Here is a 26611-nt window from a genome sequence, read left to right on the forward strand (position 1 = left end):
AAAAAACGCTTTATTCCGCATTCGGATGCAGTTTGAAGTTTTGGACACGAATGACTTAAGCTACCAACATTTTTGAGGTATCATATCATCTTTCGAATCTCCAAAATGCAACTTTTATACAACAAAAGGTGGTTGCTGCGACACCATTGTGACACAACAATCCCTATTTACACACACAGCGTATTAATTAGTATCTAGTTCTAAGGTTACATCACATTGATCATTTTATATAACTTTGCAAAATATTAGCTTCCCCTTTGTGAAGTTCTGATTGAGATCCTAGTTTAAACCTTTGACGGGAGCTTGCACAATAGTGGAGAGGTTCGGCAGACCCGCAAAACTTAAGAAGCACTGCCCTAGGTTAAATGCATATTTGTTATGCATAGCCGTTTATCACGGAAAATCGTGTTGTTCTGCAATTATTTTTACGTCATTTCATTTGTATTTCGCAATTTAGTGAAGTTTCGATTTTGACAGAAAATTTCGTTTGTAGACCCAGAAAAAACCCATTTTACCCAAGAATTAAAGCAGAAGTATCCATGCCTCAGAAAAGATAAAACTAATAGCGAAGCGGGGTGCATTACTTGCGGATACGATACTTTCGTTTCTGAGGTGAATAAGATTAGCTTTTTGTTGCACGTTGACAAGACAAAAATGCATTATTGCATCGTCGTCGCATCGTCTATAGTAACTTCTATATTTAAGCATAGATATTTAGTAGATATATAATGTATACATATCAGGCACGGGGAAAACATGCTTCTACCAAATGATGTGTCCTCCATTTGGGGTTTGGAAATATGGTCAACCTAATTCCATGAAAGTATATATAACTCAATTTAACATCTCCCAGGAGCCAGACACTAAGGTTATCTTATCAAAATACTTTCCCATGCAATTAAAAAACATTAGAATTGTTTATACAAAACTTATTCGTGCCTTTCGCTCCGAACAAGGCCCTGTAAAAGCATCATTCGTTATTGAAATCCGATTTATTACACCCTATGTCAGGGATGTACAAACTGTGGCCCGCGGGCCAAATACCACCCGCAGAGAAGTGCCAATTTTGAATGATGTGCCCGCGAAACAAGTTTTTAGTTTAGATAATCTGGTACGTGCGAGAAATTCCAATCTCTTTGCGTCTCTAAATCTATACAAGTATCTGTGTGCCACTGTCATATTAGTAAAACTAGCTAGCAAAATCCTGTTGCAAAATTCACAATGTTATAAAAACACGTTTCTTCCTGAATTTGCTTAAAGTCGGTGTGACAATAAATTCAGAAATTTTAATAGCAGTTTTTTTCAGAAATTTTTGCGTTTTAACTCACTTTTTCTGCAAGGACCCCTAGCAATGCCATAAGATCAATAACAAAAAGAAACAATTTTTTGTGCCTGCAATTACTAGAAAGACTGTTTTAAATAAAGGTGAGGCCCGCGGCTTCAACCAGTTACTCGTATCTGGTCCTATTTAATAAACGTTGCACATCCCTGCCCTAGGTGATTTGCATTGCAATTTGGACATCAAACCATCATGCAAAGTTTAGAGCTGAATTAGGTATTGATTACACTTATAACATATCCTTTCTTATGCAATAATATCATCCATTGGGCTAGATTTTTGATTTTTTTTCCAATTCTCATTATTTTCAATGTTCATCTGACACTACTCTGTCTGAAACTATATTTTTCTAAAATAAAATGGAGGAATTTGTGATAAAATTTTTACATTTTCTTTTATTTGTTTGTTACGTTCACCAAGCTTTAAATTAATTATTAAAATATTCATTCCGAGTCATATTAAAAATGAAAAATATACCCTGATATATCATTTTATACCAGCTTATTCACGTCTTCCGCACGAAACAAGACCGTGTGCAAAGGGCCACTGATATTTTGTGCGCGAACATAAATCACCCAGACAATTACCAAAATAAACTTTTATACAAACCCCATCCAAAAAAAAACGCCACCGCTCAAAATTATTAAAAAATAGTAATTATACCGTTAGGGTGAGGGCTATAAATGAAGAGTGCGTTGAAAATTCAAATTTTCAATTCAAGCCTAACCCGAATTTTAACGGGTTAACAAATAAACAGGTTGCTCGTAACTCTTTTCATTGTATTCCTTTCTTCGCCTAATTTTAAACTTTTTATACCTCCCGTAAAAACATCATATTACTAATTTATTTATCCAATCTTTAATGGATAAGCTAGTGTCGCTTTCGCCCAGTTCAAGTGGTTTATAATTTGTGTATGATTTCTTATATTCATAATAAAAAACATTCAGTAATGCTACAGCAAACACAAAGCAAAATTTCTCGCTATGGAATTCATAGTTTCGTAACCACAGCAACACCAACCAGTTCAATAACCGCGTTTGTTAACCCAATCATGGGCTAGACATATTTAATAGCCGTGATTGGAAATCGTCGTAGAAAACTGTGAACAATTATATCAAGGTGATTGCCACCAGGTATATTCGTGAAATCGATGAATAATAAAGCTAACTTTTTTCTGCCTGTGCGTGAATCGCTCTAAAAGTCGCCAAGCTTGTTCGAACTTTAAAAAATAACTTCGCTCTATTATATCATGCTACCGTATAAGAGATTACATTTACGTTTGTGTCCTTCATATCATGCCCTAAAGAAGTTTTTCTGCATAAAATTGGAAACGTCGGTAAATTACGTCATTTTGTTAGCACGGTTGTACTTTTATTTATCATCGGAAAGGTGATGCCGTTTTCCGTGTTTCGTAACTACAGAAATACCGTGCTCATACCGTGACAGAATTCGACATTAAACAAGCTGTCTCGTAGGCCTTTCTCATGCTCGCGATAAATATGAAAACCCTCTCCTACCCAGTACTACGCCTGCGTGCAAATGTAGAGAAGATAAGAAAACCCACAAAACCCGCAAGTCGGTGACACACATGACTAACTCACATTAGGAAAACGCCATATTGCTGCCTTATAAAAAAGTTTTAGCTGAAGGTTAATGGTCTGGCAGTTTTTGACTGAAAAACGACGAAACAGAATATCTAACGTTTTTGTCTTATATTTGTCAAAAGGGGTGCATGTCGCACATTCGTATTTGAGGCCAGTAGGTCTTGTGCATGCATCCCGTCTTGAATATTAATAATTGTCAATTAATATTGCTCACTGTTACGAGACGAATAAACAAACATACATATGCGTCAACAGAAAAGCACTTTGGTACAAAGGCTTCACCGTACACATAATTTATGGCACCGATACAAGAATAAATTATCAGAAAGTGTTGGACGCATTCCGCCTTGTAAAAGTCACTTATAAATAGGTATAAAAAAAAGAGTTCTTTCCGGTTGTGAAATTTAATGCAGCATGGGTTAGGTAACTCCTTAAGCCAAACGCACACAAGAAGTCAAAAATCATGTATGTATGTATTGTATGCCAGAAGAATATTTATTCGTATAATGTTTGAAATAGTACATATAATAATTACACAACATTGAAATTTTATTCAATTCAACATCTTTCAGGCAAACTTTAAAATAATAAAGAAAAACTCCATATTTAGTAGGCTACAAAAACGGCGAATTACAGATGTTTACTCTTTGGATGCAAATTATCATAAACACGTAGTTACAGTGAGTCCTGCGGCCAGTGAAAAAAGTTTAACACAAAACTTCAAAGAAATTGTTTTAAGTGGATTTGAAGGCATGCATCTGCATGAACAAAAATAATATCGTGACATGAAGAGATAAGGTCTAATTTTTGGTACTCCCGTAGTGTGTGTACCAGGTTAGGTTTAGTTCTATTACGAGTTCTGCAACTGTCTGTCTTACCCAAGTGAATATACCCTCTGCCCATAGGCTTCCGTCACTTTACACAACTTGATGTAGAGTAGGCGAACGAAATTGGTTACCTCCAATTTGGTGCACATACTTCTGGAGCTCCTAATTTTGTATATGAGTTAAAATTTTTTGGAGAACATTTTTGGACTGGATGTTGAATTAATCGAGCTAATAGACAGGAATTCACAATGAAATACCTAACATTTTTCAAAACAATGAGGAAGTCTACAAATATTTAATGATAAATAGATTTCAAGGCAATATATCGATAAGCCTATTGGAGCAATAATAGTCATTGTTGAAAACATTTTATCAACGTTATGCATTATGGTCTAATAGCGCCCCCAGTGGCAGACCCTCCCTATAATTTATTTAGGACATTATTATGATTGAAATAACAACAAAAAAGGATAGACTTCAATCGGAAGAAATCTGAAATCTTTTTTATCCATTGTATAATTTTGAAAATAGGACTATATTGATGCATGGAACTCCCACCCATAAGAACAATATCAGTAAATTACACAGCTAGATATATATACAGTAATAAACTAAGCAGGTATAGCAACTAAGCGGAAAGAGGAAATATGAAAAAATCCGCTGCTGAAGAGTATAACAGAACAATACGCATGACCCACTGATGGTGATTACATATTAGGAACAAGCAGGACATCTGCACAATGACCAAAACATTTAGAACATGTAGAGAAGGGTTTCCCAAACTGGGGTCCGTAATGAATTCACAGGGGGTTCGCAACAATTTGAAAAGAGTCTGATCGATCTTTAATGATTGATTTCAATCAAGAAGCTGTTGCATCTTTTTGGTTGCTCAAGAATAGGCAATTAAAATTTTAGGCAGTATTTGCAGCCACTACCAATATGGTGACAACATACAGGTTGAGACTTGTCGTAGAGTCGGACCTTGCTCTGAGAATTGTGCAGTGCAGTAAAGTAACCCCATCCATCATATCAATGTTGTTTGTGTAGTTAGAATGGTGGTTTGTCAAGACTAAGATTTACAAACAGAGGTCCGCAGCCCAAAAAATTTGGGTAAAATCTGATATAGAGCACAATCAGTATTAGCAAAATGATATAATTTGCTGATGTTAGGTGAGGACGCTTGCATGTATATGCATAGTAAGTGAAATAAGTCCATGCTCCCGACCTGGACTGGTAACCAGACAAGAGGCCGTGGTTTGACATATGATTAGTTCAGTGAACAGGGAAAAAAAGAAGTGGAGAAAATATTCAATATAATACATCCCCCATGCAAATGAAAGCAATAGCGCTGACCTATATATTTGGCAATAAAATCATTCTATCGAAAATATATTCTATGAACACACCAAACTGCTGAGCCTTTATAATACAGTGGTTCCGAACCTGGGGGTCACGGAGCAAAATAATTTCATGTGGAATTTTATCACTAATTTTTTCTCCTAATTAATAATGAAAGTAAAATATTGTATGTCAGCGAAAAAAATAAAAATGAAAAACCCCGGGATATCAATTTTTAAGGCTTAGGTTTGACCGATTCTAGAATTAGACAAGGGTCTACCATTCCAGCGCTGAGCGCTCTTACCAATATGATATCCTGTATGTTAAATGTGTGCTATCGTTTTTGATTAATATAGATTATATTTTATCATTTCCTCCTCAGTGCACCAATGTACTCTCGTTTCAAGACAAAATTTAAGGAAAATCTTCAAGGGTGTCTGTCACCTTGAAATATATATTCAAAGGGGGTCGTGAAGCAAAAAAGGTTGGGAACCACTGGTTTAATATGTCGACTTTCGACTTCGGGCAGAGTTAAGTTCGAAACAGAAGTGCATTATTGTGAGTTCTTCCAAGAGTTTTCTTTTAAATGAGAAACACCAATCATACTGATTGCTTTTGGTTTTTAGTGTTCTTCTCAATTAATTCAATAACTTCCATTGCTGCGAGAGGTAAACGGGTCCCAGGACCGAATATACTTGCAACACCGGCATTAAAAAGGAATTCGTAGTCTTGCGGTGGAATCACACCTGAAACAAGAAAGGAATTTGAAACAGACAAGCTAAGATTTTTAGCAGCTTTTAACAATATTTCACATTCAAATCCGAGAGTCTATATCAGACATGGGCAAAGTACGGCCCGCAGGCCAAATCCGGCCAGTTGGGTAGTTCAATCTGGCCCGCCTGATGCTGCCACAACCCAACTAAAACCAAATTTTATTTTGACTGTTCAGATTGCGATTAAATTTAGTTTTGGAAAGAGGCTAATTGTTTTTTGCATTTACTTTTGTAACACTGCAAAAATTATTCATAAAATGTAACTTTTTACGTCACACATACATGGTCCGCCAGTCCAGGTGGCAAAATTTTTGGCCCTTGGTTCAAAAACCTTGCCCACCCCTGGTATATATTAATGTATTTATATTGTTTAAACATAATCAAATTGGTTTATTTAGTTTTGTCAGCGTTGACATCCTCATGTCATTGCGTATCAATACACCATGTTAGTTGGGCTTACAGTTTAGAGAATTCTGGCTGTAACTACAGGCATAAATATAAACTATTAGGCAGGTTGAGCAAAATATAAAAAAGTTAGTTGAGTTTAGTTTTAAATACATATTTGCTCGATACAGATCAAAGCTTGCTTGCCCCTGGCCTTGCTATGAGAGATGATGTAAAACATATGAAATCATCACCAAACCTCAGGCTTACCTCCGGCTAATACAAGTATGTCAGATCTTCCCATTTCTTTCAAAGCTTTGATGAGTTCAGGAACGAGTGTTTTATGACCTGCAGCCAGTGAACTGACGCCTACACAGTGTACATCAGCATCAATTGCTTGCTGGGCTACTTCTGATGGGGTCTGCGAAAAGAAACATTAATAACGCTACAAGAAGACTACGTACATAAACGCATGGCTACTAAAATTCAATTTGTTGTAAATGAAATGGAGTAGTTATAAAACAATTATCAAAGGCGGCAAACAGTTGACAGCTGGAAGAGTATGTAATGTACAAAAATGAGCACACATCCAGTGAAATTGAAAGTTACATTTTTTTTGCCTCTTCGTTTTATTTTTATTTAATATATAATAAGCAAATATCAATACATACATTTTTATCGGGTTTTTTCGTATGTAAAAGCATATTTCATTAGTCAGAGCAGTATGTCTACAGGAAGAATTTTCGTAACTCGGAAATTTCCTATCTGGGGTCATTCGTAGAAAGAGGTTCTACCGTATACCTGGAACAAAGGACCGATATCGACATCAAATCCAAGGTCAGCAAACCCAGTTGCAATGACCTTTGCCCCTCGATCATGTCCATCCTGCCCCATCTTCGCAACAAGAATCCTCGGCCTTCTACCTTCTTCCTCAGAAAACTCGTCAACTCTTCTCAGAGCATCTTTAATTTCAGAATCCTCTCCGTATTCTGTTCTGAAATAGGCAGAAAGATGATATACCGGTAGTTGGATAATTGATACAGTCGATGGATGTTCTGCGAAGTATTTAATTTCACAAAATGGAATTCATTCCACTTTAAGCATGTACATCCAGATATAACTATCTATGTATTATATATTAGTGAATACTCCCGAAGTATGCGAACCAAGATGGCGGACACCGGAATGTAGTTTGTGTACCAGGTTAGGGTTGGGCCATAATTTTATTCCAATTTTCCATATTTTAGTTCTATTGCGAGTTCGGAGACTGAACTTCGGGGACTAGCCACGTAACTTCTGTAGTATTTGTATCCGATAATATGGCCTAACCCTGAACTGGTACACATACTACGTTCCGGTGTCTGCCATCTTGGTTCACATACTTCGGGAGTACCCATTAATGTCATATAATGTGCAACAGAGAATAAACCTGAAAGATTATTGGGCACTCTACCAGGGCTGTGGATGAAAGTGCCAAATCAGGATGTAAAGTTAAAGAAAAGTCGGAATGGTTTCAAGGCAAAAGAGCAAATCTTGTCATTTCAAAAACTTGGTACTTGAAAATATTACAAACAAATAGCTGTTTTTCAAGCCAGTATGGTATCTGTTCTAATAGCAATTCACCGAATTCAAATTCTATTAAGAAAAGTTACAAGCGACTGAAAATCAAAAATATTTTGTTTACTAATTTTCCCTACTAAGCTGCTTTTTCAAGCTTATGAGTTAATAGGCCTCAAATAGCAAAATGGCTGAGAAATATTATCATTCACAATGAATATGAGCTTCAAAATTACTCTTTAAGAAGCCTAGTCCTCGAAATCAGTGAATTTATGATAAAACAATAAGTGCTAGAAAGATTTAAAAACAAATGAAACGACAACCCTTTACCCAAAAAAAAGTTTCTGCCTTGAAATATTGTGTTGGTTCAATAAATGAAGAGAAAGGCAATATCAATTTATCCAAACTTAGTTCATAGGCATCCAGCCTAAATCCATGATGCGCTACAATTCACTACTAAGATTTCGAAATGATGAGATGACATTCCTGGTGCCAATGGAAACTAGTAAAACAGGTATTCTATGTTCATTCATACTTGTAAGCTCCGCTGACCATCCTATCTTTTGCTTGATGCCTTCCGAATATTTTCTCCATCGCAGAAGATATTTCGCCAACAGTGCAACGACATCTTGCTGCATCAACCGCCAATCCTAATAAATTGCCTTCCTTTGACCTGTAAATTCAGAATAACATAAATTCATAAACTTTCAATGTGTTTCTTCTAAACAATGATTCGAATAAGCAGTCACTCAGAACAAACTATGAAACATATAAATCGGATCAGCGTAGTAATATTCGCTTGTAGTGTAGTTTTCTAGCTCTGTCTGCTTACATTACCATTTGTAAAAACCAGTTGTTTTCAACGAGGGATCAGTGGCACCCCAGGATTCAAAACGTTGTACTACATGTATTACTTTTTAAAAGTAATCAAATACCAGTTGAATTTGCCACTATTACAATACTTGTTCTTACACTTTGTATTACCAGTATTATGTTTGCTTTTATATGTATTTATAGTTCCTATAATTCAGACAGAAAATGACAGCCTCTGAAATGTTTTATTGAGGTGTTGGTTCACGAAAAAGGTTGAAAATCACTGATGTAAGAAGATGAAACTCATCCTTGTTCTTGTGTAAAAATCAACCCATACAACACAGCCTCATCCTTTTAGGAGCTTTTAAGCTTTTTCAAAAAGTTTATCAAATCACCTAAAGATAGTAAATGTTACCTTGCACATTCAGTAATATCTGTTAGAGCTTGCTGTGCTTTGTCCTCATCTCTTGTTTTGCGGATTTCTTTTAATTTTCTTATCTGAACAAAATCCCAGATTTTCCTTGAAGCCAACGATAATCTATCACAGGGGTGGGCAAGGTTTTTTGACCAGGAGCCTAAAATTTTGCCCATCTAAACCGACGGGCTAAGTGTGACGGAAAAAGTTACATTTTATGAGCAATATTTCATACATAAGCAAATGCGGAAAACAATAAGCCTCTTGCCAGAACTAAATTTAATCACAATGTAAGCAAATTCCTTGAGCTCTATTTCAGCTAAAACATAGAAATTTGGTTTTTGTTTGGTTGTGGCAGCGTCAGGTTGGCCGGATTGAATTACTCAACGGGCCAGATTCAGCCCACTGGTCTTAGTTTGCCCATGTCAAACCGATCACCAAATAATATGTTTGAATACTCTTTAACACAACAAGGGCAGCAATATCAAGATCGAAGGTTGCCACAACTTTGTTTGAAGATGAGTCTTTTTTACTTGTGTTAGTGAGTTCATGCGACCTGGGTTTGAACATATTCTATTGGAAAAGAGTTCAATCAGGAGAATGAAGTGTCAATTTTTATTGCCGAATAATACAGGCCTAACGGAGCCAGAAGTGACACATATATGAGTTCTATATATTTTCACTATGCGCATGCAATTCTAGCTGCAATCAGAAATGAGCCCCTATACTTTTTTAGAAAGCAATATGAAATGTAATTTGTATATGTGCCACCAAAGCCTAATCCATATATTTCTTAACTAATTCTTCGAGATCAAAGAAAATTTATTAACCACTGTTTGTGTATGATTGATTGTACCTAAAAACTTCAGTAATTTAAGATGCTTTGCACAGAAGTTATGTTCTCTCCAGAATATGTTCAAAATGTCCAGGGTTTTGGGTTTTTGAGTCACCCTGTATTAATTGAATAGCAAATTTACAATGACTAACTATTCTACATTTAAATATAACATACGCAACATACCTGGCTTTCTCTAACTTCAGCATTATCAATCGATAAAACTTCAACATTTTCTTCTTTTTCAAGTCTGTATTTGTTGACGCCAACAATGGTTTCAGAAGCTTAAAGAAATGGAAAGCAATTAATTAAATATTGTATATTTATAAAAGTATATATAATGAAGGAGAGAAGAGTAACAAGGAAACTACAATTTCTTTATCATCTGGTGAAACACAGACTTATTACTGTAGGGCTGACCATTTTCGAATACCTGGTGAATTCAGAATCGAATCGAATATTTTTTTCGAATCGAATCTCGAATACTTGGAAAATATATAATTGTAATCGACTTTTTATTGTAATTAGTTCTGTCAACAAATGAATTACTGAAAACATAGAATACTTCACTCAGACAGTTCACACACAATAAGAAACACTTTTTATCAATAACTCACTACAGAAAATAGTCATATGTCACAATTGCAAATATGGCTTCAATATAAAAAAAATTGGGAATTCACCTCGACCATTGGCGGAAAGAAACAAAACAAGATGGCGTCGATTCAGAAATTTTGCTCTGAACCGATTTGAATAATTTACTATTCGATTCAATTTGAATATTCGATTCGAAATGCTCAGCCCTACTTACCAGCTAATTTTCCCAAATATATGGACTGAAACTCTTCCAAGAGCAGTGGTTCCCAACCTTTTTCAATATGCCCCTCACTTTGCCTATTTTAGACCTCTTTATTCCTACCTCAATATGCCAAAAATACTCCTTTTCCTTATCTGACATCTAGAAGAAGGTCACACACAACTCGTACTCCCGCATTCTAAAAACTTTACCTGTCCATAAATATATACTGCAATATACTAAATAACTAAACAAAATTAGTAAAACTACGTCAATACAAAATAATATTGCTGTATTTATTCCCAATAAACAACAAAATTCTTCCCTGCCGCAGAATTCCTCAACAGTTGAAAAACCATGTCTTAAAGCTTCAGGGACAAGTGAAACATCCTCACCAGTTACCTGAGTCAATCCTAGCTTGTCTTCTGGCAGCACATTCTTCAATCTTCAACTTTGGAATTCCCTCTGAAACTGCTTTTGCCATTCCGCCCATATTTTCTATTTCTTCAATGATCTGGAACAGAACAACTAATATAAATCATGTGAACGTAAGGGCATACATATTCAAATAACCTCGTTAGTTTAGTTTTATTTCATTTCCAAATTTTCTGTTGCTCTGAATGACCTAGAAAGGCTTTGACACGGAGGGCAAAATGATTTACACACTTAGTAAAATGTGCTTTATTAAGGAATAATCTTTCTCAATATAACTATTCAATTCATCGACTTCTGTAATCCAATTCATAATGTAATATTTTACAATGATTACAAGGAAAAAAGCATATGTGATCATCATACAAATTCGCTAACATTTGATAAAAGACAAATAACAAAATACCTTTGAGTTATCTAGTTATCTAGCTCTGCAACGAGAAATGACAGAAATGCATATTCTGACATGAACTTTTATTCATGTCACATATGAACATAATTGGACCTTACAGTCACAGGAATAAAAATGAGTAATTCCAAATTGAATTTAAAACCATAAGAAATAAATCTAGGTACCGGTAACAAAATTGTTGTGTTAGCCAAGTGAATATACCCCTGCCCATAGGTTTCAGTCCATTTGCACAACTTGATGTAAAGTAGGTGAACAAAATTAGTTACCTCCATATTGGTACACACACTTCTGGAGCGCCTAAAATTGTGCAAATTATTATTTATTAATTATCCATCTCAAAAAATTATGATTTCCTTAAGACAATTGATGAGATGGCAAGAACTTTTTTATTTCAACTCACCTCCAAAGCTTGATCGTGGACCATATTTGTGAGATTTTCCATCATATATGAACCTCCCCAAGGATCTGCAACATGAGGGATGCCAGTTTCTTCCTGAAAATCAAAAAAAAAAATTGTAAAAATTTTGAAAGATATATTTTATGAAAGTGATGATTTTCGAAGGATATTGAGTGTACAAACATAACTAAATTATAAACTGATGACTGAAATTACAATGCATGAAGTGCTGTAGATTATGAAAAAATGAACAGACATTTTGACTTGAAAAATCTAGAATCTGACACACAATTTTGAATTAGAAAAAACTCTAAAGAAAATCAAAGAAAAAGTTTGGTGGGTGCAAATGCAAGTCTTCTCTATTTGTTATTACCTCTCACTCAACTAAATTTGCTTCGAGTTTTTGTAGAAAAAGGTAACTTTGGTTGTTGTCGTGATTAGCCTGGAGATGCTTCCTACGCAACTCTAGCTAAGTCAAAATTTTAGCACCGATTTCGAAGAGTTTGAAAATACGACTCTTGCTCAGACCAAGAGGATTCCTCACACAAGAATTACCTTTGGGAAAGGGTCCAAATTGTGGAACACTCCATACGACCCACTTGCAATGAAGATCAAATACTTCAATTTTGGATCGAGTGTATTCAATAAATAATAATCTAGCAAGTAGTGTTTTCACTAATTGAGCTTAGAACCAGATTAAATCTGACCCTCTAAATTTGAGCGACGGCCACTAAATCACGGTTTTAGAAATAAGTGCCCAGGAAATTTCGCTGCACACAAAAAAACGCCACATGAGCATTTTGCTGTAAAGCAAGTATGTGATAAAAGCAGTTAGGTTCTTGAAGTATCATTTTATATAAAAAGATCTGTTGTTTAAAAGCATACCCTAACCCTGACCCTACAAACTGTTTTTATCACAACTACTTGTTTTATAGCCATTTGCTCTAATTGTGGCAAATTTCCCTGAGGCAAAATTTCTGGACACACCAAATTACACAGTCAACTAACCTGCAAAATAATCTGTGTGTTCCTTGCAATTCTAGCACTTGTTACTGTTGGTAGGCCAAGCGCTTCATCAAATGAATTAGTATGCAATGACTGAGTTCCACCAAACACTGCAGCCATTGCTTCAATCGTAGTTCGAATTATATTATTGTAAGGGTCTTGCTCTGTCAGTGACCAACCTGAAAATGGATTTAAAAACAAACTTATGAGTTGAAATATTATTAATAGCACATGAACCACTTTCTAGAGGTAAGATCGGGCCCAAAAATTCCAGCCCGGCCCGACCCAGGCCCGTGGGTATTAAACCCAACCCGAGCCTGACTAATTAACTGCATATGCAGGTCGGAGCCCGAAGAAAACCTGAAATTTCATATTTTATTTATGAGTTCTTTGAATTGTCATTGCAAGAGTTTAGTACAGTATGTGTCGTATTGATGAGGCATTTTCTGTTTTTTTGCAGACAACGATCTCTCATGGCCAAAACACGGCCAAAACACCTCATTAAAAAAAAAAGTCAGCGATAGAGAAACCCGACCAGACATGAACGTAATGATTGAAATTTCAGGCCAGGGTCGGGCTCGGGCTTCAGATCTTAGCTCTACCACATTCATCATATGACAATGGGTAGTTACTGTTATAATTCTTTATTATCTCAGTAGCACTTAGCACCTTAGTGGTTGCCTCTAACTTCGGTTAGAGATGAGTGTCTTTTAAAAATGTGTGGGTGACACTATTTTGAACGATATTTTTTACAAAAAACTCGAGTGCCAGTTTGTTGCTCATAAATAATATTGCTGGATGGTGAGAGATTGTGCCTAAGTCATAGATTAAAGTTTGAGAAAATTAAATTAAAAGCAATTTGGAATATAAATTATGGCATTCTCCAGTTTGTAAGCCGTGTGAAGTGCATTTTACAAAACAAAGTAAAAAATCAGAAATGAGACCCCTGGGGCCCATACTCATCTGGCATATCAGTTTAAACAAGTTTTATTTAAAAAAAAACTGGGGATGCATAATGATTTCTAAATTAAACTTCAAAATATGACCCCTGCGACTTCTAATTTTGTGTTAATTACAACCAATAGTTCAGCTACGTACTACAAACGCTGTTCAACAGTCATTGTCAAGACATATATCCGTGGACAGATAATTTTAATTCGTTTTGCAACTTTTGTTGCTTTGAATGTTGGTGCATTGAAAATGAAGTTGATTAAAGGCCATGAAAATTTAGCTTGCGGAACCGTTTGCCAACCGTTATCATCTGTATGATAGATCATCTATGACATTCGCATTTCCCTGGGCTACATCAAGGAAAATATCTATCGTCATAAAATTCATGGTATTTTTAAGCTGGTGGAATGGGCCAAAAGAAACATTTTCAAATCACTCTCCACTTTCCCTCTTTCGCAAGAATAGTAAAAATAGAGCTATCCCTTCTGAGCCTAAATATTAATTATTGATAGTCCCAGAGGGCTGAGATAAAGGGCAGTCAGCAGAACCAATACAAGTATACTGCTTCAAATGAGCTGATGAAGTCTAATTAGGTACCTATTAAAATTTGAGATATTCCAAGGTGTAATCTGACTTCCCAAGGGAATAATTTACCTTGATAAGAAGCCAGTGAAACTATTTGATTTAATGAACTTCCTTGCGTCAGATGTGTAATTATGTTGGTAGTTTATTGGAGTAAATACAGGCTACAGTAATGGCATTTACTAATTATACACTGATTGTAACTTGACAGTTTTCAATATGAATGTTAGACAACACAACTTTGGTATGACCAATCAAATTATTCCAACAAATATGAACTGATTCAGTTGTATTTTCACATTATGAGCCCTCAAATCAAACAGCAAAAATATGACTTTGATTTTGAAATATCATATCGACCTATCGAGTTAAAAATTTCAAAGAAAATGTGCGATGGTCACAGGTGGTTGAAGCATTGACCCATGACCTCACCAAAGATGTAATAAATCGGATGGCCAATGGTGAACCAGAAAGATTCCATTTCTTCCAAAAGAAAGTAGCCATATATACATAGTACTTTCTGTTTGAGTCTTGTTCAGAGTGAAGGCCTATGAAAAAATCAAATTCAATACCTGAAGTCTGTGAATGCGTTCGCAATAAACATGATTTTGGATTCTTAGGTTGAAATTTGTCTGTGATAAGGTGAGCCCATAATCTTCTAGCTGCTCTCATCTTGGCTATTTCCATATAAAAGCTCATTCCAACTCCCCAGAAGAAAGATAATCGTGGTGCAAAGTTATCAATGTCTAAACCTGCCTGCAAAAAATAAAATAATTATGAAATGAAAAATTATGGTGATAAAGGCTTTATAATAAATATTCCATTAAGTATCAATATTTAAATTGATTTAAAAAAAATTATAATGAATGCACATAGATCAGGATTTCAAAGAAAATTAGAATAACTTTGATTACTCAATATAACAAATTTTTTCGAAAAGCAATACTGAAATATTAGATTTTATTCCTTGACACACACCTTAAGTCACATGAGACAAATCTGAGATAAACTCAATTCAATTGAACATAAATTCAATTAAATTCAGTTTAGTTTATAAGATGGCTCATGCCTAAAAAACAAAATTGCACCTCAAACTTTCCCTCTCCACTAATTGGGACTGAATAGTGCAAGTTCTCAGAGATTGCTTGCTTGCAACTATTCTATCAGGGTTTGTTTATTTAAGCATGAAGAAAATAAATCAAAATTGAACACTTACTAACCTGAATTCCAGTTTTGCAATACTGGATGCCATCAGCAATTGTATAGGCTAATTCAAGAACGGTGTCAGCACCGGCTTCTTGCATATGATAACCACTGATAGAAATACTGTTGAACCTGAAACATAAATCTTATGGTGAAAATGAATTCTGATAGTGCAGATGTCAAGGATGGCCAGGGGGTTTACCCGAAGTATGTGAATCAAGATGGCGGACACCGGAATGTAGTATGTGCACCAGGTTAGGGTTAGGCCCTAATTTCAGGTACAAATACTACGAGAGCCACTCGGCTAGTCCCGGTAATAGAACTAAAATAAGAAAAATTGGAAAAAAACTATGGCCCAACCCTAACCTGGTATGCATACTACGTTCCGATGTCCGCCATCTTGGTTCACATACTTCAGGAGTAGCGACCAGGGTGTGTGTGAAGGGGTTCAGTGAAAGTGTTGAGGATTATAGAACAAAATGCTGGATGATGGAAGTGAAATTAGTCAGAGTTATGCTAAAAACATTAAAATCTTCAATCATGAAAAAAAATTTGAAAGAGAAATGTTACCAAAAAAATACAGATGTGATTTTGATTGAGTAGTGTACAGGACTGCACACTATTCAATTAATAGAAAACGTAGTGCCATAGACATGCCATGACATTGGGGAACTGAAGTTCGATTACTTCTGCCTCTCTCGATCAAATGTGCCTTTGCATGTGAGCTAGCTCTCAAATGTACAGCAGATTATAACAAACAAACACAACTTCCAGAATGTATGTATTACTTACTTTGGCATATTATTTGAAGTGAACGCGAATATATCCGATATTATCCTCATTGATGGTTCAGGAGGATAGATGTAAGTGTTTCTTACCATGAATTCTGGAAAAACAAATACATGATTCATACAAGGTGCATCATATTACCGGTAATATCAAGTTATTTTTGCAGGACAAAGTACCGGCATCACAGAACATCTTCTGTGGCTTGGGCCATAGATGTGGTTGAAAATGGAAATTTTTACCACTCACTGCTTGTGTAAAGTGAAATCTTAGCGGGATATAAATATTGTTTTAAATATTTTGAATGAAAACTGTTTTACATCAAGATATTGATTTGATAAAAATCATGATCCACTGTCAAAAATATACATATACAGAGTTGTAAAGTTGTATTTGCAAATTTCTTATAGTCTGTAGTTTGAAATTTCTAACTCTAATGCTTTTCGGCCAAGGGCTAAGAGCACTTTTTGCTAATAATAATCGCAGATCTTAAGGAAGGCCTATGACAACGGTTTCCAAAGAGGGCGCTAGTGCACAACGGTGATTTGCTAGGTGTGCCCCGAGAATAAACATAATTGTGTTAAACATAACTAATATGGGATTGCATATTTTACATATTGTATTTATTATAAATGTATTTTTTTTGCTGTGTTATGACTCAATCAATAAATTCATTTTACTATTTTATGTCGCTCACTTTCGGTTACATAGTGCTCTGTTATATTCACAAAATTGGATTTTTATTTGAAGGCAACAATTATTGACATGTTATACTATGACAAAATATTTCTCCCACCTTTCAAAATATCATTCTGTATTGTCCCAGTTAACTTATCAGCACTCACACCCTGCTCTTCCCCAGCAACAATGAACATGGCCATGATGGGAATGACGGCTCCATTCATTGTCATTGATACTGACATCTTATCGAGAGGAATGCCTTCAAATAACCTGTAAAAATTCCAATAGATATACTGTTCACATCCAATCCACTGATTTTTATAAGTGAACTGCCAATGCAAATAAGACAAGCAGTAACATTCCACCTGTATGTTACCTAATTTATTTACCTTGTACAAGATTATGGGCATGGGACAGGCCAATCCAATGTGCTAACACTATGCCATTAACTTTTACCATGTCCTGGTATGCCTATTGCATTAATAAATTATACCAATCATGACCAATGCCCTAATGGTCACCAATGTAATAACCAATAATAGAATTCCCAAAGCCCTCTTCCACATCAACTTATATTTAATTGTAATAAAACTCAATGTTACTAGATAGAGTATATTTATTAGATTCATGAGTGGTTTCAGGGTATCAAGAAGGTCGACGCAGAGGAGATATTTCGGGGAATTTATAAATGGCTACATAGTGGATAGCGGAAACTTTACATGACACTCCAAATTTTGAGCCTATGATGCAGTCATTGACGGACTAACTGAAAGAAATAAAATTGAGCATCCAAAACACATGAAAGAACTTATTATATATGGTGTCAATGAAGTCTCTAAATTTTTTTCAAATTGCAAAGTGAATTTATCGATTCCATATATTGCTTTGGCCTTCATAGATGTATTAAATGAAGTAAAAATAACAATTACTGATCGAAAAACAACAAACCCGGTATTGAGAACTGACTCCATAACAAAATTGGACACTTTATGGTGGACACCCTGTACCCACTCCTATTCCATTCAAATATCAATCTAGCTTACTTTTTCATGTCTTCCACACTGTCGATTGCAACACCAGCCATTCCAACATCTCCTTGCACTCTTATATTATCTGAATCATATCCTCTGTGGGTTGCCAGATCAAAAGCAACACTCAGTCCTTGCTGCCCAGCTTTTATATTGTCTCTGAAAATCATTTCAATTTGAATGGTAAATTCACCCGTTTAATGAGTTTTCTCCAAACATAGCTCTGAAAGCCATTTAAATGGCCATTACCAACTTTAGTGCCAAGAGATTGTTCTAATAAAGGAGTGTGCAACATTTTTTGTCGGTGTGCGGTGTGGGCCAAATAACCAACTTAAGACATCTAGCTGGACCACACAAAAAATTTAGCGAAAGGCCATCGCTTAGCCTCACGGTAATAAAGAGCACCGGCCACTGGGCAAAATGGCGCAAGATTTTTTAGCGCAGCGACAACAGTAAAAAATCCCATATGTATTTTTACCCATGCCTTTTTAAACATAAAGAAGCAGTAACAGACTCACCTATAAAATTTATTACTTTGTTCAACAGTGCTAAATCCTGCATATTGCCTGATAGTCCAAGGTCTGTTTGTATACATCGTGGGATATGGTCCCCTGGTGTATGGATATTTGCCTGAAAATTTAGTAAATATTTTTTGTTTTGCTTATGGAAGGAACAAGGAAGACAAGAAGTCACTGAAATAGAAAAAGCTATTTTTGGAAGAGGGTTGGTCAGGTTCGGCATTGCCCAAAAACTTTATAAATCAGGAGTGGATATGGGAATTAAGACTGGGATCTTTAACCAGACAGAACAGTTCAACCCAGGGGTGAGCGTGCCCACCTAAACTGGCTGGCCATGTAATTGTGACGTAAAAAGTTACATTTTATGCGCAATATTTACAGTGTTACAAAAGCAAAAGTGGAAAACAGTAAGCCTCATGCGAAAACTAAATTTAATTGCAATCTCATTATATAACTTGAGCTATTTTTAGCTAAAACGTTTGTTTGGTTGTGGCAACATCAGGCAGACCAGATTGAATTACCCAATGGGCCGGATTTGTTCCTGGGCCTGGATTTGGCCCGCGGGCCATAGTTTGTCCATATCAGGCCTAGATGGTTAGTATGAAAAATACCTGGTAATTCATCTTCAAAGTTGCTGGAGTCATCTTTCGAATAAAGTGGTTTCACTTTAATGCCATCTGGTGTTGTCCATGTTAATTTCTTATCTGGGTCAGCTCCTTTTAACTGTTTTGTTGCCAAAGCCATCCATTCTTCATTTAAAGGCAGCTGAGGATTTTTGTTCGATGAAGAGCGGATGGATTTTAGGAATAATCGTTTAACGTTTGCTATCTTTAACAAATCCTTTGTAAAAATTATTCTATCCATTTTAGTTTCTACAAAAGAAGACAAATCACTTGAGTTACAAAATTTTAATACTGAGTCAAAGTAAGAAAACACATTATTTAACATGAACAAATAAAAATATGAATCGAGACATAAATTAGAGGTTTGGGTTACCTTAGTACCATTCGGACTCAACCACCAAAAACAACTCAAGCATAACTATTCGGAATAATGTTATCTGAATATGCAAGTGCTGATGCTGTCACTTTTTGCTTTGTTTTCGGGCTTGAGCTGAGACTTATTTTGTCGAATAATAAGTTATCACAAATCGACAATTGAGGCAAGTTCAATATGTTCAAAAAATTTAATACCAGCATATTGATGTTAACTGATAGCCTAAAGTCATTTCAGTGAAAATGATAAGACGGTAAAAAAGTAATTTATATGAATTGACATTAAAACATGGATACTCCCGTAGTGTGTTTACCATGTTAGGGTTAGGGCATAATTTTATACCGATTTCCTTATTTTAGTTCTATTACGAGTTCGGGGACTGTCTGTGTTAGCCAAGTGAATATACCCCCAGCCCATATGTTTCAGTCCTTTTACACAACTTGATGTAAAGTAGGCGAACGAAAATAGTTACTGCCAGATTGGTACACACACTCCTGGAGCACCAAAATATGATTAGGTATAACAAGGATGAGAAAAATTTAAGCTTGTGCTTTCTCTTTGGGATGTCAACACCAGTGTCATAAGCATAACCAACAACAATATCAAACGCATCATGTGAGTTTGCTATTGTAATTATGATTTTTAATATTTTAACCGGAACAGCAAAAATTAAAACAAGGGTACTTGTAGAACTTGAAGAGTTTTCATAGCTAAATTTACAGCAGCCTTCCCTTTATCTGTATCTGGTAAGTGGTATTATATATTTGAAAATATTATTTTGCTATTATTTTCTAAAATTACCAAACACTTATTATGAAATTACACAGCAAAGGACAATTATACCAAAATGCAGAACAGGTATTTTACAGAAATGTCTCAAAAATATAAAAACTGTATTCCAAAAAAAAAGATATTATAACATAGTAGGCATCTCTAAATTCATTTTCTAACGGATTGCTCTTCAACTAAAGATATAAATGAATGTGCAAAATGAATTTTAAACAGATACAAAAAAGCACCATAGTCAGTAAGATTACTCAAAAGAAAATATATCACAATAGCGAGTGTACAAATTCATGCAAAACAATATGTGTCCGTTGTGCTGTCGGAGCGTTAGGAACATACCACACATAACATTCTACAGGTTTCAACCTCATGGGGATGGTTATATGCAAGAAGATTAGTGTAGTTTTTGTTATCTTAGTGTGGCTTACATGACCTCTGCCCTTATATACCAAGCCCATATATTAATCTGGGATCTCATCTATTATTTATAGTTCTCTGACATTTGAGCAAACTACAACACATTGAATATGCAAATGATTAAATCGGCTGCAGAGGCCAATTTATGAACAACATATTAGACATATGTAAACATTGTTAATAAGGTGATTACCGCATCATACAATGGACAACAGTGAAGAGAAATCAGTGCAATGACCCTACACCATGTTCTCGTTAATTGTCATAAGTTAAATAAGAATTAATAAAAGCCTTTTTCAATAACACAAATTTCACAAAAAAATATACACTTGACCAGCAAGTTTGGAACGCAGTAATGAAGGCAGTTTTATTTTTACAAAGAAAAAGATGACATTTATTTAATTAGGCTAAAAATGTTGGTAATTCAGTGACTTTCAGATCAATCAGTAGCTTCTATATTCAAAAGTGAAAAAAATTATGCTGAATAAGCAAATAATACTGTTTGACAGGATTTTAATAAAAAAATTCTGCACTGACTCCATATTTAACAACTAAATCCTGTATAAATTCAACCTTTAGGTTGTCAATGCAATTCTTATATTCAGTTGATGAGCGATATTTTACAACGTCAAGACTGGCCATGTGTGGCAAGTGAATGACAAAACCATAAGGTAAAACTAAAAATTTAAAACCTAAAGCATCCAGTTCCATTATATGAGAAACTTTGTTCCAACCGAAACCGAAAAATCTTTTATCATAAGCCGGACAAAGATGTTTCGGTAACACAACATAAGGTTCAAAATCCTTTGTTCGATTTACCGAGTAAATCTTATTGGAATTTCTCCATTTTGTATAATTTGTTGCGGCATGGCCAACCTTCCACATGTATGATCGGAAAGGTGTTATTACACCTCTATCCCATTGGTCTATCAGTTCAGATTTCGAAGGCGGAAAATCAAACTTGTGCCACAAACTTTCAAAAGCAGGAATAATAAAAGCAAACTTTGAAGAATTTGGATACAATGGCAAGACAGCATTTTTCAAATGCTCATATAAATTATCAGAAGGTAAAAAATCAACATCACATAAAAATACAAATTCAGTAACTGCTTGCTGCCAAGCAATATTACGCAATAGATTAATAGGATAAGAAGTATCATCAAAATTCTGAAAAACCAAATGAAAACCAATATTTCTACGATTTGATAATGTGGGAGAAATTTCAATATGTTTAAGTAATTTTATTGTGTCAGAATCGCTTAGAAAGACTGCAACACTGATCGGACCTTCCCAATGTTTACATATAATATCTAACATTGGGATTCGATCTATCGATAAGTGAAGAGTTAAAGTAACATCTGTGTGATCGGAAGAAATGTAGTCAAAAGGAAGGTAATATAAATGTGTTCTACGCAGCTGTACACTTTTATGCAACATTTCTTGACAAAAATCTTTGCTAAATTCTTCTCTGCTTTCTTCTACTTCGGTGCATTTGCCAACAGGATTGCGCAATAGTGCACCATCATACACTGCGTAACTATAAAACATGTTTTGGAACAACGAGGCATGAATGTTCTGTAATTCATTTTTAAATGGTGAATTCCAATGTAGAACTTTGATACTTGATATATCTTTCCCATAACACGATTCTGAATTTGTATTCATAGATAATTGAACATTCCAGAAGCAGGGAAGAATAAAAACAGTATCTTGATGTTCCTTAATCACAGCGTTTATTATATCTTGGTCAGCAAGGGCGGTTGCAGAAAATGTCAACAGTTCTTTTTTTGTTACACTTTCCCATATTTCGTTCCATTTAATCTGTCTCAGTTTTTCACAGTGTAAAAGCATCAAGCCTGTGTTGAAGCCACGTCCCAAGGCAGGCCAAGGATGTTTGGTCACTTTGCCTAAATACCAGTCCGACTGGTTTTCAACCAGACCAATTACTTGGTTGTCAACAAATTGAGAAAACTGATCCCAGAGTTTCCCAATATCCTCTAGAAATATTAAATCGATGTCCAGAATTATTACTTTATCAATTCCCACTGGTAAAACATCCAATAACAGTAATTTCATTAGGCCGTAAACACCAGAATAATGCAAATTAGGAATCCAGGACACTTTTGGTTCTAATTTATCAGCAAGATAGAAAGAAACCGTAAAATCCGAAACATCCCATGTCCGAAACAAAGTACCCAATATTTTCTTAGCAGGTGCATCGACAATAAAATGCATATGAATGGGCAAGTGTCTGTGAAAAAGCACAGATTTAATCAAAGTAACGACTTCTCTACTCGCTTTATATCCAGCACAAACAACTGCAATTTGTATCGTTTCACATTTTTCCGCTTCTTCTGTTAAAAATCCATTATACACTTCTACATGAGACTCCTCCGCCGTTTCAAAATATGACATTTGTCTGGGTTTTTTAATCTTATTAGTTCCATAAAGTAATGACGATTTCTTTATCTCAAAAACTACAAGAATAAGTACCAAGATGCAGAATAGTAGAATCAATTTTCTTCTTGTTGTGTATCTCCAGAAAGTAGCATTCATGCTTCCAGCCAACCAGTGAATGTTTTACCATTGTTCACATATTTTTAATATAGGAAATATTGCCGAGTGTCATAATAATTTCAACTATTTTAAAACAACACTGTTACTGAAAAAAGAAAAGTACTTGTCAAGATGTTTGCAATCCATGGCACAAATTTTCCTTTCCCATAAAATTTTTCAATCAATTAACGATAGCACTCTCATAAGCAGAAAGATGGAGAAAAACGCAAACACAATTATTAGAGTTCTGCTGATTATTGAAGATTATGAAACTTTGGAAATGAAAACATTCAATAAAATAGTCATTCAATAATCAACAACCAAAGTATGAATATCAATTGTAAATGTTAACACAAGAAAAAATAGGCTACCGAATAAATTGATTGTTTGATTGATTTGATAAACAAGACATAGTAGGTGCATGTCATGCTGCTAATAGAAATAATACAACTATTATTCTTGGTGCCTCAGTGTTTTTCTATATTGCTCCAGTTCCAGGATAACCTTTAAAATATGTTCCTTTTTGCATCACAAAAAGAATAAGAAACTGAAATAGAAATGACAGTAAAAAATATCCTGTCAATTTAACGTGTCTTGGAATACCAAATAAAACACGTCACCAGCATTTTGCAGTCTGTAATATAACACAAGAAACAAGCAGAATCAAGATATTTAAAATACCAAATTTTGATTTATATAAACTGTCAGAATACAGGAATAATGTCACTTCAATCAAGATAGAAATATTCTGATAATTCGCTTTATCACGTAAGTTATATCTTCTATGCAAGTGTGATAATGTACAGCACTGAACCAAAAAATTACCTGCAATTGCTCTAAAGTTAATTCCTATTTAACAGATCTTGTTTTGTATTTTCAACGCATTTAGTAAATTCTGCAACAGTTTTAGAACAGTTTAAAATTTTTTTGGGGTTTTCTGCGTAACACTGTAAAACAGAATCTCGAAAACTCTCACATATTGGTTTTAACGAAGGTTTTCTAAGTTTACTTTCGGTTTGATTGACAGCGTCCTCAAATTCTTGAATAGTGAGGTCATAAAAGTTTTTATGTTTTTGTTTTTCATTTTCCAGTTTATCCTTCCATGTTTCCACCAAATCAGTCATCTGTTTTTCCCGCTCCTGCAGCAATTCTCGAGTTGCAGTTGCAACCCTCTCGACTTCCTCCAGCTTTTGTCGCTCTTTGACAATAACATCAGCAGCCGCCTTTCTAACCCGCTCGACATCTTCGTTGTTTTCGTTCTCCGTTTCTTGGCTAAGCATTCGGTCCAATAAAGCCGGAGATAGCTTAATCCCATCACCTGTTAATACATATTTGTCGTCTTCTCGTTCCAATGTAACGTCGCTACTTCCAGAATTTCCCATTTTATAATAATTTCAGCAATGCGACCTTGAAAGTCGACAGAAACAGCAATAGTCTGAGAGCAAATTGTGTAAACTGACCAAGCATGACAATATTTTTGCACGTGACTGTATGCTTCATTGAAAATCGCAGGAGAGGTCAAGCGCATTGTATTTTTGGACACAGAGAAAGATTTTAATTATTTCTTCAACCAAAGTAGAATAGCAGTCATCGAAATAATAGAAATTATAACAATAAAATAATTTGGTATAGATAGGAGGGAGTGATACGACCACGCGATCATCAAAGTCAACTCCCCCCTCACACTACTATGTTTGAGCAATGACATTAAACAACATGATAGGCAACTCTGACGTCACTCCATAAGACTACAGGCAAAACATTGTATTTCGTGATACGCTCCAATGCACATATTTCTCGTCGCCTTTCGCGTCCGTTTTCCGCTCGCTTTTGCTACTCGGCGTCTTTTTTACGTGTAGTACCTGCCTTTTGCGCCTGTAACGAAACAAAATAATCTCTATATCTAAGAAGTTTTGCTTACTTGGAAAGCTGGAATAACAGGCAAGCTGTAAAGAGCAATTCTGGACATCATAGTGTTTTTTTTTTTATCAGAGAAGATTACAAACGCGATAGCGGAAAGATTTGTGTGGAACATTTTGCAGATAATGACAAAGTTCAAAGTTAGTAATTTTAATGTTTGCGCTTAATCATTGAAATTTCATTTAAAGAGGGTGTCATACAAAACTGTTCTGCGATACAATTCCATAACACAAAGTTTGCACCTATCGAACTTGCTTTTGTAGGTGAATTTATTAGACATATTACATATTCAGTTAATCGTAGGTAACATTGCTGGTACATAATGCATCGTAGATAGGTTTGTTTAAATTTAGGAATTTAGCTCATACCCCACTAATTAATATTATCTTCTATGCAGGAGGTTGCAGGGCTGAATTCAGCTTGCAGCCTTACCGATCACCTGACGATGCTCATTTAGTTTGGCTCGAGCAAGTCTTCTTGAAATGCTTGTGTGGATGGAAACTACCTATATTTTTTGCCTTCCTCCGATTTTAGACAAATTTATTCTGAGGGATTTCGCATATAATTCTCACTGATTGTTGGCTGTTTATAATTCCTATTGATTGTGAATTCTGATTATAACAATGAGTTGAAAATTTTTTTACCTAATTTACTGGCACCTTTTTCTTGTCAATACTCCAAGCTGAGGTAATAAACATGACAATACATTTATGTCATCTGGAAGCAAAATATGCACACTAATTAATAGTTTGGCACATTGAGATAATACATCATGACAGAAAATACAAGTTAAAGATATGTATGACCATCACATGGTAATTAAAATTAAAAAAAATTAATATGGGCTGTGGAGTATGGAAAGTTCAAGACAAAGAAAAGAACAAATGTTCATAGCTCATGAACTCTCAATTTTGCCTCCATTGCTTTGTGAAGGCCAATATATTTCGAGTGGCTGAATTGGTTTACCTTTATGATAGCAACGATTTTGTATTTAATATAGCGAGATTATTTCAATTTAATTGAAGTGATATAATTTCCCAAAGCAATGCTTGAATCGTCTAGAATAGATCAGTGGTGTCAAACTCATGGGTTTTCGAGAGCCGCATTGCATTTTGAAAATTGTAAAAAGAGCCGCAAACAGTTTTTGATAATGTATACTTAAAAGATATTTTTAAGATAGTTTTAGTTTGTGACATATATTGTGATGCAACTAAACAGTTGGATTAAGTTTTATTATTTTCTTCAATTTCAAATGCAATT

The 26611-nt window shown here is 35.1% G+C and overlaps 3 protein-coding genes across 3 annotated transcripts; all 3 read right to left on the reverse strand.

Annotated features, from left to right (window-relative positions):
• Window positions 1-3419: 3419 nt before the first annotated feature.
• Window positions 3420-19624, reverse strand: LOC120338496 (methylmalonyl-CoA mutase, mitochondrial-like). The gene is made up of 16 exons (XM_039406515.2): window positions 19288-19624; window positions 18677-18788; window positions 18174-18317; window positions 17246-17400; window positions 16456-16549; window positions 15681-15795; window positions 15033-15216; window positions 12931-13106; window positions 11926-12018; window positions 11084-11195; window positions 10072-10169; window positions 9051-9133; window positions 8358-8495; window positions 7067-7259; window positions 6536-6686; window positions 3420-5854 (listed from the first exon to the last, which is right to left on the reverse strand). Exons 1-16 carry the CDS (start codon window positions 19622-19624, stop codon window positions 5709-5711), a joined length of 2331 nt encoding a protein of 776 aa, XP_039262449.2. The 3' UTR covers window positions 3420-5708.
• Window positions 19540-23445, reverse strand: LOC120338497 (xylosyl- and glucuronyltransferase LARGE1-like). The gene has a single exon (XM_039406516.2). The coding sequence runs from the start codon at window positions 23429-23431 to the stop codon at window positions 21389-21391; it is 2043 nt and encodes a 680-aa protein (XP_039262450.2). The 5' UTR covers window positions 23432-23445; the 3' UTR covers window positions 19540-21388.
• An 89-nt stretch (window positions 23446-23534) lies between these two features.
• Window positions 23535-24887, reverse strand: LOC120338498 (MICOS complex subunit mic25-a-like). Its single transcript, XM_039406518.2, has one exon. The coding sequence runs from the start codon at window positions 24811-24813 to the stop codon at window positions 24274-24276; it is 540 nt and encodes a 179-aa protein (XP_039262452.2). The 5' UTR covers window positions 24814-24887; the 3' UTR covers window positions 23535-24273.
• Window positions 24888-26611: the final 1724 nt, after the last annotated feature.

Source organism: Styela clava, chromosome 10 (genome assembly GCF_964204865.1).
Source record: "Styela clava chromosome 10, kaStyClav1.hap1.2, whole genome shotgun sequence".
NCBI classification, from domain to species: Eukaryota; Metazoa; Chordata; class Ascidiacea; order Stolidobranchia; family Styelidae; genus Styela; species Styela clava.

Excerpts from the sequence above, each read along its gene's own strand:
- LOC120338496 (XM_039406515.2), bottom strand. The coding sequence starts at position 19,624 with ATGTTAAATAATGTGTTTTCTTACTTTGACTCAGTATTAAAATTTTGT. Across the intron at positions 15,796-16,455 it reads ACTTCAAATAATATGCCAAA|GTTCAACAGTATTTCTATCA; the intron begins GTAAGTAATACA and ends TTTATGTTTCAG. Across the intron at positions 6,687-7,066 it reads ATATCGGTCCTTTGTTCCAG|ACCCCATCAGAAGTAGCCCA; the intron begins GTATACGGTAGA and ends TTCTTTTCGCAG.
- LOC120338497 (XM_039406516.2), bottom strand. The coding sequence starts at position 23,431 with ATGAATGCTACTTTCTGGAGATACACAACAAGAAGAAAATTGATTCTA.
- LOC120338498 (XM_039406518.2), bottom strand. The coding sequence starts at position 24,813 with ATGGGAAATTCTGGAAGTAGCGACGTTACATTGGAACGAGAAGACGAC.